This window comes from Quercus lobata, chromosome 8 (genome assembly GCF_001633185.2).
Source record: "Quercus lobata isolate SW786 chromosome 8, ValleyOak3.0 Primary Assembly, whole genome shotgun sequence".
Classification (NCBI taxonomy): domain Eukaryota; kingdom Viridiplantae; phylum Streptophyta; class Magnoliopsida; order Fagales; family Fagaceae; genus Quercus; species Quercus lobata.
The window spans coordinates 16720308-16732921 of record NC_044911.1 but is presented as its reverse complement, the minus strand read 5'-3'; the positions used below and the strand labels follow the sequence as shown (position 1 = coordinate 16732921).

Here is a 12614-nt window from a genome sequence, read left to right as displayed (position 1 = left end):
CAAAATAATTTTAAAATGTGTGAATAGTATCGTGGGACCTATTTTTAATATTTTTAATGCGTAAACAGTACATGAACAGTGAACCCATGTGAGGTTACTGTTCACGTGCAGAAAAAAAAAATGGAAAAAGGTGGAACTGAAAACGCAAGAATAAGCACTCCCCAAATGCTCACTATGTAAAGTCCTAGAGAGTGAGAGACAGAGGATAGTGCAGTTTTTGGAAAAAAAAAACAAAAAACAAAAAAAAAAAACAAAAACAAAACAAAAACAAAGAGAGACATATTCGGCAATAGTGCATAAAAATCTGTTTTTGTGCCTATTTGTCACCTTTGTGATGTTGTTGGTTATATTATACCAAATTGTTCTTTGTTGAGACAAAAACCAAAATCTGAGACTAGATTTGTTGTTAAAAATACTAATGTTCTTAAATTTGTTCATGTTTGTCACTTTTGCTATTACGTTAAGTAGGTCCCAACATATGCCTCCTGAAAACATATATATTGTTTAACTCAAAGTAGGTGTATCTTTTGTATTAGATTGTTGAGCCTATTGAAAATCACAAAACTACCCATACCTTTCATTTATGTTCACTTCGTAGCCATATTCTAACTTTGGTGGGAAGTCCTTAACAAAAGTTATTGTAATTTCTTTATAAAAATTTGCATCCCACAAGCAATTAGCTAGGTATCCCATCTCTCTCTCTCTCTCTCTCTCAAAGGCTAAGGGGTACGGTTCAGTCGTGGACCATGGTACTTTCTGAGGAATCAATGCTTGTGGACAAGTGCTCACTCAAGCGTTGGTTATAGGTTACAGTCTCGAATATAGAGTAATAAACCTTCGTCACTAGGGCACTCTATAATACATAGTGTAGATTTTTCTATATTAGGCGAGTTTCAGCCTGTTGAAGATCAAAAATTATTCTCAAGTTTAAGGCCTTGCAAACCCACATATCTCCATTTGTTCCTCTCCATAGCCAACTCTATATTGGTAGGAAGTTCTTAACACAACAGTACTACAGGTTTTGAGTACCATATATTTCATAAAGGTAGCTCTCTCTCTCTCTCTCTCTCTCTCTCTCTCTCTCTCTCATATTCTAACATGTTTACAGTGAAATATATGGGATCACATAAGTGTTTTCTGGTATACATCATCTAAATGGTCAATTTCTAGATCTTTTTCGTATGTTGTTTGTCTATCACAGACTCTAATCTTCTTTGCTGAAATGATGTTCATTGTATCTATATATATACATGATTATTTACTATCACAGACTCTAATAGTTACAAGCAAAAGAGAAGAGAAGAGAGTGGTGTCATTATCATCACTATAATAGAGCTTTGCACATGCAGATTCAAATTAACTAAGGAAGAATGTGGAAGCTGAAGATAGGAGAGGGCAAAAATGACCCTTATCTTTTTAGTACAAATAACTTTGCGGGAAGACAAACATGGGAGTTTGACCCGGAGGCTGGCACACCAGAAGAGCGAGCTGAGGTTGAAGAGGCTCGTCAAAATTTCCACAAAAATCGACGTCAATTCCCGGCTTGCGGTGATCTTCTCTGGCGAATGCAGGTACCTTTAACTTTATATTTTTATTTCATGTATACCATGCATAGGTATTTTATTTATTTTGAAATTATTTGACCAGTAAATTATTAGAATTAATTATCGAACTACAGACTTAAGGATTTATGTATCATTAAACTCATGGAGTACTTTTCTTTTTATTTTATTTAAATTGAAAGAAATTCGAACAAAGAGAGGTTAGAAAGTTTGTTAAAAGTCTATTTTTTTAATGAAAAAGAATATGAGTTATATTGAGTTGAGCTAACCAATCAAAATTCAGAATCTCTACATATTGAGTTGAGCTAATCAATTTAGAATAAAATGCAAAATTTTTCAAGCACCAAAATACTTACTGTGGGGCCCAAGTAATTTATGGGCCAGGCCCATCTACCCGTGGGAAATCCAAAAGGTCCAAGCCGAGGAGGGTTATGGCCCAAGCCCGATAAAATAAAGCACAAGATAGCCTTGGGATACAGTCGAGGACAGTTCAGTCCTCGGCAGAACCCAAAGTCCCACCGGAAAGAGGGACAAAAACGGTATAGAACTAAGCTTGAAATAAAAATCTAAAATATCAAGGGAAAGCTGCCCTTACTGCCATTCAATACTCTGCACCTGACAGAGCCGCATTCTTTGGCTTTTACAACCACCCCCAACGACTTTGGGTATGGGCTGATGGGACAAGTATTAATCTTGGAAAGACTAACCCAACACGTGGACGAAGGACAGTGAACGCAGGCTAGTATAAAAGGAAAAGTAAGTGATCTAGAGAGGGAGGCTGGGAAAAATGGCCAAAAACCAGAGCCTCCCAGCCCCCCTCCAGGAGAAAGACTCAGGGGTGAAGAAAACAAAACCCACCGCCTGGTGACCAAGGCCTAGCCTTTCAAACCCACGCTCTACAAATGATATTGTTTGGGCCTTTTTACGTGCGAACCCAACACCGCTACGGTTCGTCACGAATCGTGTCCTTACAATTGGCGCCGTCTGTGGGAAAGGCTTGTGTGTTGGCATAGGCGGTAGGTTGAGAGAGTTCTGTTGCCGTTTCTAACCGTTGGTTATAGAGTTCTAGTGTAAAGTTCCGCTAGGGGCTATGATTCTTGACTAGGGGCTACGTTTGCTAGCGTCAATCGCTTAGATAGCTCTAGGGGCTTGGCTGAGGAGCTAACTCCCCTAAAGCCAAGGTCCCACGCCAAAAACTAGGTTTTGGACAGAATCAAGGCATTGCATGGTCCTCGGACTCAAGCCTATGGGGAAACCAACTACTTGGATGAGAAAACTGAGTTTTGGACAAAACCAAGGCATTGTATGGTCCTCGGACTCAAGCCTATGGGGAAACCAACTACTTGGATGAGGAAAACTGAGTTTTGGACAGAACCAAGGCATTGCATGGTCCTCGGACTCAAGCCTATGGGGAAACCAACTACTTGGATGAGGAAAACTAGGTTTTGGACAGAACCAAGGCATTGCATGGTCCTCGGACTCAAGCCTATGGGGAAACCAACTACTTGGATAAGGAAAACTAGGTTTTGGACAGAACCAAGGCATTGCATGGTCCTCAGACTCAAGCCTATGGAGAAACCAACTACTTGGATGAGAAAAAGATTGAGTTTTGTAAGGTTGGCTCAAGTACTGTAAAAGGTCAATACCAATAGGAGTGTTAAGAAGATGGTGAAACGCCCCATTATTCAGTAGCCTAGGGGGGCTATTCATTTTGCGGGTGAAATGCCCTCGGATGGTCACTTCCTACACCGCATCGGGCATTCGACTATCATCTCGGCTAATTTTGGGGTAAGTATCGTTTTTCACAGGTCGGCATTGTTGTGCCGAACAACTCTATTAAAATTATGGTGATATTTTTTCCTTAGCAAGTGTTTTTGGCCCTAAGTGTCATTGATTCAAATGCTATGTTATTGTGCTGGACAGCACTTGCAAATTCATAAATAACGCCCTTCTCCTTCATAAAGGATTAGGGTCCCCAAATATTGTGCTCTAAGGTCGGCGATATTGTGCCAGGCCGACTCAGTAAGCTCATCATAATGTCTTTTCTTTTCCTGCCTAATGGGAGTTTCGGCCCTAAGTATCATTCATTCGATTCTGTATTATTAAGCCGGATTATTTTTATGAACACAGAGCAAGATCTTTTTATTTAACTGGGACTTTGGTCCTAGACGTCGGTCACGGTTTAAAAATAAAAAGAGTTCACACGATTGTATGTCTTTGCATTGCGTTATTATTTCGAAAAATATAGAGATAGAACATGTCAAGTAAAGTGATAACAATTTTTATTAATATAAAGATGTATTACAACGTACAAAGAGGGGCTTAAACAAGCCTATACAAAAGATAGATTGCCAAAACCATAAAAAAAAAAATAAAAAAAGCAAAGCAATACATTAAGTAAACAGCCAGATCTCTTTTTAAACTCGTCTCCAAAATCCTTCCAAACTCCGCCTCAGTAGCGCCCATATCGAGAGAAGGACCTTCTTCAGAAGAAGATGGAGGAGATGAATGAAGAAGATGGAGGAAATGAATGAAAAGAAGGAGGAGAAGAAGAGGGAAGAGATGAAAAGAAAGAAAAAGGAGCAAAAGAGGGAGAAGGAAAAGCACCAGGATGGATCTGGTGGTGGAAAGAAGAAGAAAGAGAGGGAAAAGGAGGCGCCAGTGAACGAAGAGAGGAAGAAGCAGGGGCATTTAGTCCCTGCCTCGGTCCTGACTCCTAACACACTGGTGCTATGTTAGGTATGCTCATAAGAGAGCAGTTGGTACTGATAATGGGTGTTCTTGACTCAGTCACGCCGAAAGTTTGACGTGACGAGTCCCTGTTTCGGATTTTGGCTGAAAGGAAGATGAGACAAATCTTGAGTCTCCGCCATCCTTGCCCTGACTGAGCCATTTCGAACTTTATTAGAACATGATGCTTTGGGGAGGGGTATGGTTCCTTCATTACTCGTTGTTATGGTGAACGTATTATGATTTGGTGTATAACTATTGGGTTAAGTAAAGGCTAAGGGAGGCTAAGGGTTTCAGATCTCAGAAGGACAAAAGGGTCTCTGTACGAAAGCGATAGCCTCCTACTTGTTTTCTTATAGGAAGGACAAAACGGAAGGTATTAAATTCATTCAGGTTTCCAAAAGAATCTGAAAACAAAGATGTATCCGTTCCACTTCCCCACCTCATCAGACGAACCGTCGAATGTAAATGAGTCTCGTAAATAGAAGTCATTAAAAGCGCGTTTTGGATAATCAAACGGCGAGAACGCATCAGGAGTAAAATCAAAAAATGCCTCGTAGATCAGTACATTTCCTGGATAGATGGAAAATCACCAGCATTAATGAAAGGCCGAATTAAATGAGCCATAATAAAGGCTCGGCATTACCAAAACCCCCATTTTCCAACCAAGAGGTTGGACAGCAGGGTTTTGAGGGGCTATTGTGGGGCCCAAGTAATTTATGGGCCAGGCCCATCTACCCATGGGGAATCCAAAAGGTCCAAGCCGAGGAGGGTTATGGCCCAAACCCGATAAAATAAAGCACAAGATAGCCTTGGGATACAGCCGAGGACAGTTCAGTCCTCGGCAGAACCCAAAGTCCCACCGGAAAGAGGGACAAAAACGGTATAGGACTAAGCTTGAAATAAAAATATAAAATATCAAGGGAAAGCTGCTCTTACTGCCATTCAATACTCTGCACCTGACAGAACCGCATTCTTTGGCTTTTACAACTACCCCCAACGACTTTGGATATGGGCTGATGGGACAAGTATCAGTCTTGGAAAAACTAACCCAACACGTGGACGAAGGACAGTGAACGCAGGCTAGTATAAAAGGAAAAGTAAGTGATCTAGAGAGGGAGGCTGGGAAAAATGGCCAAAAACCAGAGCCTCCCAGCCCCCCTCCAGGAGAAAGACTCCAGGGGTGAAGAAAACAAAACCCACCGCCTAGTGACCAAGGCTTAGCCTTTCAAACCCACGTTCTACAAATGATATTGTTTGGGCCTTTTTACGTGCGAGCGCAACACCGCTACGATTTGTCACGAATCGTGTCCTTACACTTACAATGCAAAATCTCTGCATAATTTTTTTTTTTTTTTTAATTATGAACTTTAGTTATGAAATAAAATAATTTTTGAAACTTATCCTTAAGCAAATGGTAAGTTAGTACACAATAGTTTTAATATTAATTTAACAAAGTTTGATCAATCGGATGTCGGGGGGTGGGCAAGGGGAATGTTTTGTCCCTTGAAGTTTGGGATGATGCGTCATTTCTCCAAACATCAAAGTAGGGGAGTGTAATTACCCCTTAGTAATATATCTTTTTTTTTTTAATTTATTATTCATACCTTTGTTGATGGTTAGTTAGTAACTAACGTGGTTCACTTGATTTTGTAACCTTGGCCTATGTTACATCAAGTTCTATTATGAATTTTATTTCAAAAAGTCTGCAAACAGATGAAATAATAATGAATGCGATAGATATTGCCTCAATAATATAATAAATAATTTTTTTAAAATTTAAAAAATAGATATGACCGTTTGTAAAACTATATAGTAAAATTTATTATATCGCTAGAATCACTCTTTAACCAATAACCATACAACCGACATTATCTTTGCATTGCATGGGAATATATATGTATAATTAGTACATGTGCATTTTGCTTATCTGTTTATTTTAGTTAAAGTATAATTATACTTAAAAAATTTTAAAAGAACCTAAAATGATAAAGAAAAATTTTTAACAACCAAACACTAGAAATAGAAGATCGAATTCAAATGGTTAATTGGATTTGAGATTTGTTTTTGGTGGTGTAGAAGCCCAACGGGTTATAGGCGCAGTGAACTCTACTTAAACTACATACATATTACTTGTAAAATACTCTTATAACTAAATTTTGATTATCAATTTTAACATGGTATTTCAGCTAAATTTTCTCACTTGTCAAGATCAGCTTGCAGGATCTCTAGTTTCCAGACTAGATCCCATCCCATAGGATGCTTTCGTGATCTAGTTAATTTCCAAACTTAAGGTTTCTTATCTTTACTTATGGTACAAGCCCAATGGACTCTAGGTCCAATGTACTTGTACAACTTTTTACTTGTACAATACACTTATGCTTGCATATATATAGAAAATTGATTCTCAATTCTAACAAGTAACAACTATCTTTGGATTGTATTTACACCAAAATAAAATAAATAAATAAAAGTAAAAAAGAAAAAGAAAAAGTGTGCACAACTCTCAGTATCTTCTGTTAGCCACTTGGATTAGTTAATAGATATTATTGATCAATGTTCATCACACTAAAATTCTAGTATAATATAGTTCCCAAATTTATAAATGTTGTTTTGGTTGTTTATTTTATGAAATGAAATTCTATGGTATTCATAGGTGATGCTAACGTTCACATATATGTATTTTTAAGCTCCAATGCCTTAGGAATTTTTTTTTTTTTTGCTAATGACGTAGGAATTATTGAAATGATTGTAGTTTTTGAGGGAGAAAAACTTCAAACAAGCAATTCCCCCAGTTAAGATTGAGGATGGAGAGAAAATCACACATGAAAAGGCCACAAGTGCATTAAGGAGGGCTGTCCATTTCTATGCGGCCTTGCAGTCTTGTCATGGCCATTGGCCAGCAGAAAATGCTGGCCCCTTGTTTTTTCTTCCTCCTCTTGTGAGTTGCATCATTATCATTATTAATTTTTCAATATTAATAAGTGACTGTGAACAATGAAATTGTTCACAGATAACATCCTTGCCAGTGAACTATTTTGGCTTTCAGCTCGATATAACTACTATTTTTCTTGTATTTGACCCAAAAACTGCAGGTATTATGTTTTTACATTACAGGACATCTTAATACTGTCTTCCCAGCTGAGTATAAAAAAGAAATTCTTCGTTACATATACAATCATCAGGTATATATTCTTGAAAGTTTAAAATATTAATTGAATAATAAGAATAGAGATTTTGCAAAATTTGTCACTTTTATTTTATTTTATTTTTCTTGTTTTTAGTTTAAACTTCAAACATCATGTATAATATTTATGCTATAACTTTATCACATTTTAGAATGAAGATGGTGGATGGGGATTTTACATAGGAGGCCACAGCATCATGTTTTGCACAGTTCTCAGCTACATCTGCATGCGAATACTTGGGGAAGGACCTGATGGTGGTCAGGACAATGCTTGTACAAGAGCAAGAAAATGGATCCTTGATCGTGGTGGTGCAACACACATATCTTCTTGGGGAAAGTCCTGGCTTTCGGTATGACTATTTATTTGTGGAGATTAACATCAAATCAGAGTTAAATACTCAAAATAATTTATATTTTAAATTAAAATATAATCATATTTGTTTCACATTTTGGTTTCAAGTATTCACCGTGCATGATGACTTTTTGTTGATAATTAACACCAGTATACAATATCCTGTAAACTGTAGATACTAGGTGTGTTTGAATGGGCTGGAACCAACCCAATGCCTCCGGAATTTTGGCTTCTTCCTTCATTTCTTCCCATGCATCCAGGTTTATACAATATATGCTTACTTCTTCATTAAAAGTTCTTAGAGTTCTTGTGTATTTTAAATCATTATCGCATGTCAAACTTTTCTAAATTCAATTAAGTCAATGCTGAAATAGAGTTAGTACATTTGTTTGATGCCTTTGTCAATACAGAGGTTTAACATTCTTTTTAATGCACCAAATTCTAATTATAAATTATCTATTTTGTGGTGCCTAAAATGCAGCCAAAATGTGGATCTATTGTCGGGTGGTGTACTTGCCTTTTTCGTACTTATATGGGAAAAGGTTTGTTGGGCCAATCACACCTCTTATTCTTCAATTAAGGGAGGAACTTTACATTCAACCTTACAGTGAAGTTAATTGGACCAAAGCACGTCATCAATGTGCAAAGGTGAGTTTACCTTTGATAAGGAGATAACACCATAAGAAGACACCAATTGAAGGGTTAATATAACATATAAAGACATAACATGACTCAAAAGTTGAAGCTTGCAAGTTTGGACCCAATTTTGTCATATTAACCATTCATTCCTGTCATTAATATCAATTGTATAACTTTAATATTTAGCTTATAACTATGTCACTCACACGTCAATATTCCAACAACCTTCATGGTTGGTAATTTTGGAATGACATATACCATATAGTCTTTTAAATACATCTTTCGATACATTGATTGTTGAAATCAATTACTACAGGAGGATATCCACTATCCGCATCCTTGGATACAAGATCTACTTTGGGATAGCCTATACATATTAACTGAGCCTCTCCTCACTCGTTGGCCTTTAAATCAATTGGTCAGAAAAAAAGCTCTTCAAGTAACAATGAAGCTTATTCACTATGGAGATGAAGCCAGTAGATACATTACCGCTGGGGTTGTGGAAAAGGTAATGTGATTCTACAGTGCTCTAGAAAAGCCATAGACGTGGTTAATCTAGGCTATATAATATTGCTCCTAATGCCATTTGCATTGAACAGGCGTTGTGTACGCTTGCTTGTTGGGTTGAAGATCCAAATGGAGATTCTTTTAAGAAGCATCTTGCTAGGGTGAAAGAATTCATATGGGTTGCTGAAGATGGAATCAAGGCGCATGTTAGTACACATGTTATGCAAAACAATTGTAGAACTTTACACCTATCCATTTGCATGAATTGCTGACTTTGATTTATGCAATTTGTGTGTAGACTTTTGGTAGTCAATCATGGGATACGGGTTTGGGTATTCAAGCTCTTCTAGCTAGTGATCTCACTAATGAAATTGGACCAGTATTGGCTAGAGGGCATGACTTCATAAAAAAATCCCAGGTTTGACTTTCTATTCTTAAATCATAAAAGTCAACATTTTCTACTTAGGAAAGTCATTGTCAAAATTTCACTTGGAGTTATTGTGTTCCCCTTAAACAAAGTAAAGGTTAGGGACAATCCTTTTGGAGACTTCAGAAAAATGCTTCGTCACATTTCTAAAGGATCATGGACTTTCTCTGATCAAGATCAAGGAATACAAGTTTCTGATTGCACTGCAGAATGTTTGAAGGTAAATAACTCTGTTTGATACTTTCTCAAATTCTACTGTTTTTCGTTGTCCATAATCATCGAGTGACCAAATTCTCCTATACTTCACAGTGCTGCTTGCTTTTTTCAATGATGTCACCTGAAGTTGTTGGTGAGAAAATGGAGCCTGAGTGCTTGTTTGATGCCGTAAATATCCTACTTTATTTACAAGTGAGGATTAACTTTCCCAAGCATGATAAATTACCACTTGTAGCAAAAACATATGCCCTTAGGAAGAGAATTTAATTGATTTAACCATTATTGTTAACACATTTCCCTCATGAATTGACCTAGATTTAATAAGTATCAACCAAAGCTTTTAACTTTTTAGATTAACACGAGTTATAGATTAATTGCTATGATATCATTATAAATTATCAATTGTCCTAAAAGTTTAAATAATTACGAATTGGTGAACTAATCATCTAATCATTAGTCTAACATAGTGATGTATTTTTATGTTTGCTTATTTTACACGTGTATGCATGAATAGGTAATACAAGCTACCGTTGTTATAGGTGGATCTAAAAATGCTGAAAATTACTTGTTCAAATCTAGAGAGATTTGTTATCTAAGAATATTCTTCTCAAAAATCCAAAATTGTACACAAATTTCAGTATTTATTATTGCTATGTGTATATATATATATATATAAAAAGATTCATCTCTTTCAATTAGACTTTTGTGTGGTTCAAATATACTTTCATTAATGAAGGGTAACTTTATTTAGAAAAATAGTCATAAATATCAAATAACAAATTTAATTTTGAATTAAATAAAAAAATTAAAAAAAACTCCTAAAACTTAGGATTTTTTTACCTTCACATTCAATAAGAAATTATTGTTTATCTCTAAAGTTTTCCTTTTTATTTGTTTGGAAAATAAAAATATATATTTCAAAATTATAATTATTAATTTTTATCTGAAAAAATAGAAGAGCTTCTGACCACGTGCAACGTGCGTGCTTAGAGACTAGTATATATATAAACCCTTGTCATCTTTTGAACTAACTCCGAAGCAACTTTGTTAATGTTTTTATTTATTTTTTTTTTCCTTTTTCGGGCGGCTTGTTTCTTTCCATATTAAATCGTTACTCTCATGTCAATAACGCAGAGTAAGAATGGAGGTTTCTCTGCTTGGGAGCCCGCAGGAGCTCAAGATTGGTTGGAAGTTAGTATCTTAACATATTGAAGTGTCGTTGAAATGTTCATTTGAATATTTATGCAGATATATTCACTCTTAATTATCATATATCAGTGGAAAATTTATTAATTTTTTTCCCTTCTAGTTGTTTAATCCCACGGAATTCTTCGAAAGTATTGTCGTTGAGCATGAGTATGTTGAGTGCACTGCATCAGCAATCCAAGCTTTACTTTTGTTTAAGAAGTTGCACCCTGAGCACAGGAAAATGGAGATTGAGAATTCCATTCAAAAAGCAGTTGGATACATTTTAAACATACAAATGCCCGATGGTTCTTGGTATGTTCATGTACTAGTTTACTAGATATCATTGTTATTGTTAATATGATTAGATTAATTACATGATGAATTTGAAACATTTGTTTACTATTATTGTTATCATAGTTTCATATATAGATGCAATACAAATAAATTACAAGATGAGGCTTTGTCGTAGGTATGGAAATTGGGGAATTTGTTTTATGTATGGTACATGGTTTGCCCTTGGAGCATTAGCTACGGTGGGCAAGACCTACAACAATTGTTCTGCTATACGTAAAGCTGTTGATTTTTTACTCAGAACACAAAAAGATGATGGTGGCTGGTCGGAGAGTCATCTTTCATGCCCAAAAAAGGTAGTGTTTAACCATGGATTTTTCTTTAAGCCTCTAAATTCTTTATCTTTTCATATTTAATATCTTTCTTTACATCAATTTCGTTCAATGAAGCTTTTGTAGATCAACGATTCAATTTAAAGAAATTTATATCTATTCTTGTTTTAAATGAGATTTTGTAGATGTTGTATAGATTCTTCCATCAAAATTAAAATAACAAATTCTCTATGCTTGGTCATAGATATATATACCAGTTGATGGAAATCGATCAAATTTGGTACAAACTGCATGGGCAATGATGGGTCTTATTCATGCCAAACAGGTTAGTTTATGGTTTAAAAACATATATATCGTGTTATTGTATGCTTTTCTTGAATAATTTTAAGAATAAAATTTTACTTGTAATAGGCTGAAAGAGACCCGACACCTCTTCATCGCGCAGCAAAGTTGATAATCAATTACCAATTGGAAAATGGCGATTTTCCTCAACAGGTGTCTTTGTTTAACATAACTTCAAATAACAAATAGAAATATGAAAATTGACAAGACATAGATATCATTCTTCCATTATGGAACGTTGTTTTTTCCCTTGACTAATAATTTTACTTCCAATAATTTGTAATTAATCATTAATTACTTTGTTGTGGCAGGAAACCACAGGAGTCTACATGAAAAACTGCATGTTGCACTACTCAGCATATAGAAATGTTTTCCCATTGTGGGCTCTTGGCGAATACCGCAAGCTTGTCCCATTGCCATCCAAAACTATGTAACTCAGAGTGGCATAGGATGTTCTTAATTCTTTTACAATTATGTACCATTTAGTTTTCTGTCTTATCCACCAGTACATTATATTTCTTCTATAACTAATAATGTCTGCATAGAAGTTTATAATGGCCACCTAAATAAAGTGGGAGTAAGGCCTACAATATTATATTGTACTAGCTTGTAACCCGCACTTACACACAGAACCATTCAATAATTGTGATGATGAAATATTCATCTCGGTTTCCACACTAAGCATTATGAGTGGAAGTCACTCGACACAAAAATTTTAAAAATTAATTAGAAAAATAGAATAAAATTAGACTGCAATTATGAATATTGATTTGGTTTGAATTCTAAAATTGTACTTCCAACTTTATGATATATGTGATTATATATATATATATATATATAT

General features: G+C 35.7%; 1 protein-coding gene across 4 annotated transcripts; it reads left to right on the top strand.

The window, feature by feature from the left end:
- The first annotated feature begins 823 nt into the window (after positions 1-823).
- LOC115957665 (beta-amyrin synthase-like) lies at positions 824-12536 on the top strand. Of its 4 annotated transcripts, none has more exons than XM_031075968.1 (18): positions 824-1045; positions 1350-1571; positions 7048-7233; positions 7388-7477; positions 7632-7829; positions 8007-8091; positions 8313-8479; positions 8787-8978; positions 9070-9183; positions 9276-9395; positions 9502-9624; positions 9714-9812; positions 10755-10811; positions 10930-11120; positions 11278-11455; positions 11676-11756; positions 11843-11926; positions 12085-12536. In XM_031075968.1, exons 2-18 carry the CDS (start codon positions 1371-1373, stop codon positions 12205-12207), a joined length of 2289 nt encoding a protein of 762 aa, XP_030931828.1. In that variant the 5' UTR covers positions 824-1045; positions 1350-1370; the 3' UTR covers positions 12208-12536. The 4 variants fall into 4 exon arrangements, 3 of the variants coding, with proteins under 3 accessions (XP_030931828.1, XP_030931829.1, XP_030931830.1); XM_031075969.1 differs by having other exon boundaries at positions 903-1045; positions 1271-1571; XR_004084389.1 differs by lacking the exon at positions 12085-12536 and having other exon boundaries at positions 903-1045; positions 11278-11454; positions 11674-11756.
- Positions 12537-12614: the final 78 nt, after the last annotated feature.

Bases quoted from the DNA above. Each gene is read 5' to 3' on its own strand.
- LOC115957665 (XM_031075968.1), top strand. From the start codon at position 1,371: ATGTGGAAGCTGAAGATAGGAGAGGGCAAAAATGACCCTTATCTTTTT. The intron at 9,625-9,713 runs GTAAATAACTCT...TATACTTCACAG, and splicing joins GCACTGCAGAATGTTTGAAG to TGCTGCTTGCTTTTTTCAAT. The intron at 11,757-11,842 runs GTTAGTTTATGG...TACTTGTAATAG, and splicing joins GTCTTATTCATGCCAAACAG to GCTGAAAGAGACCCGACACC.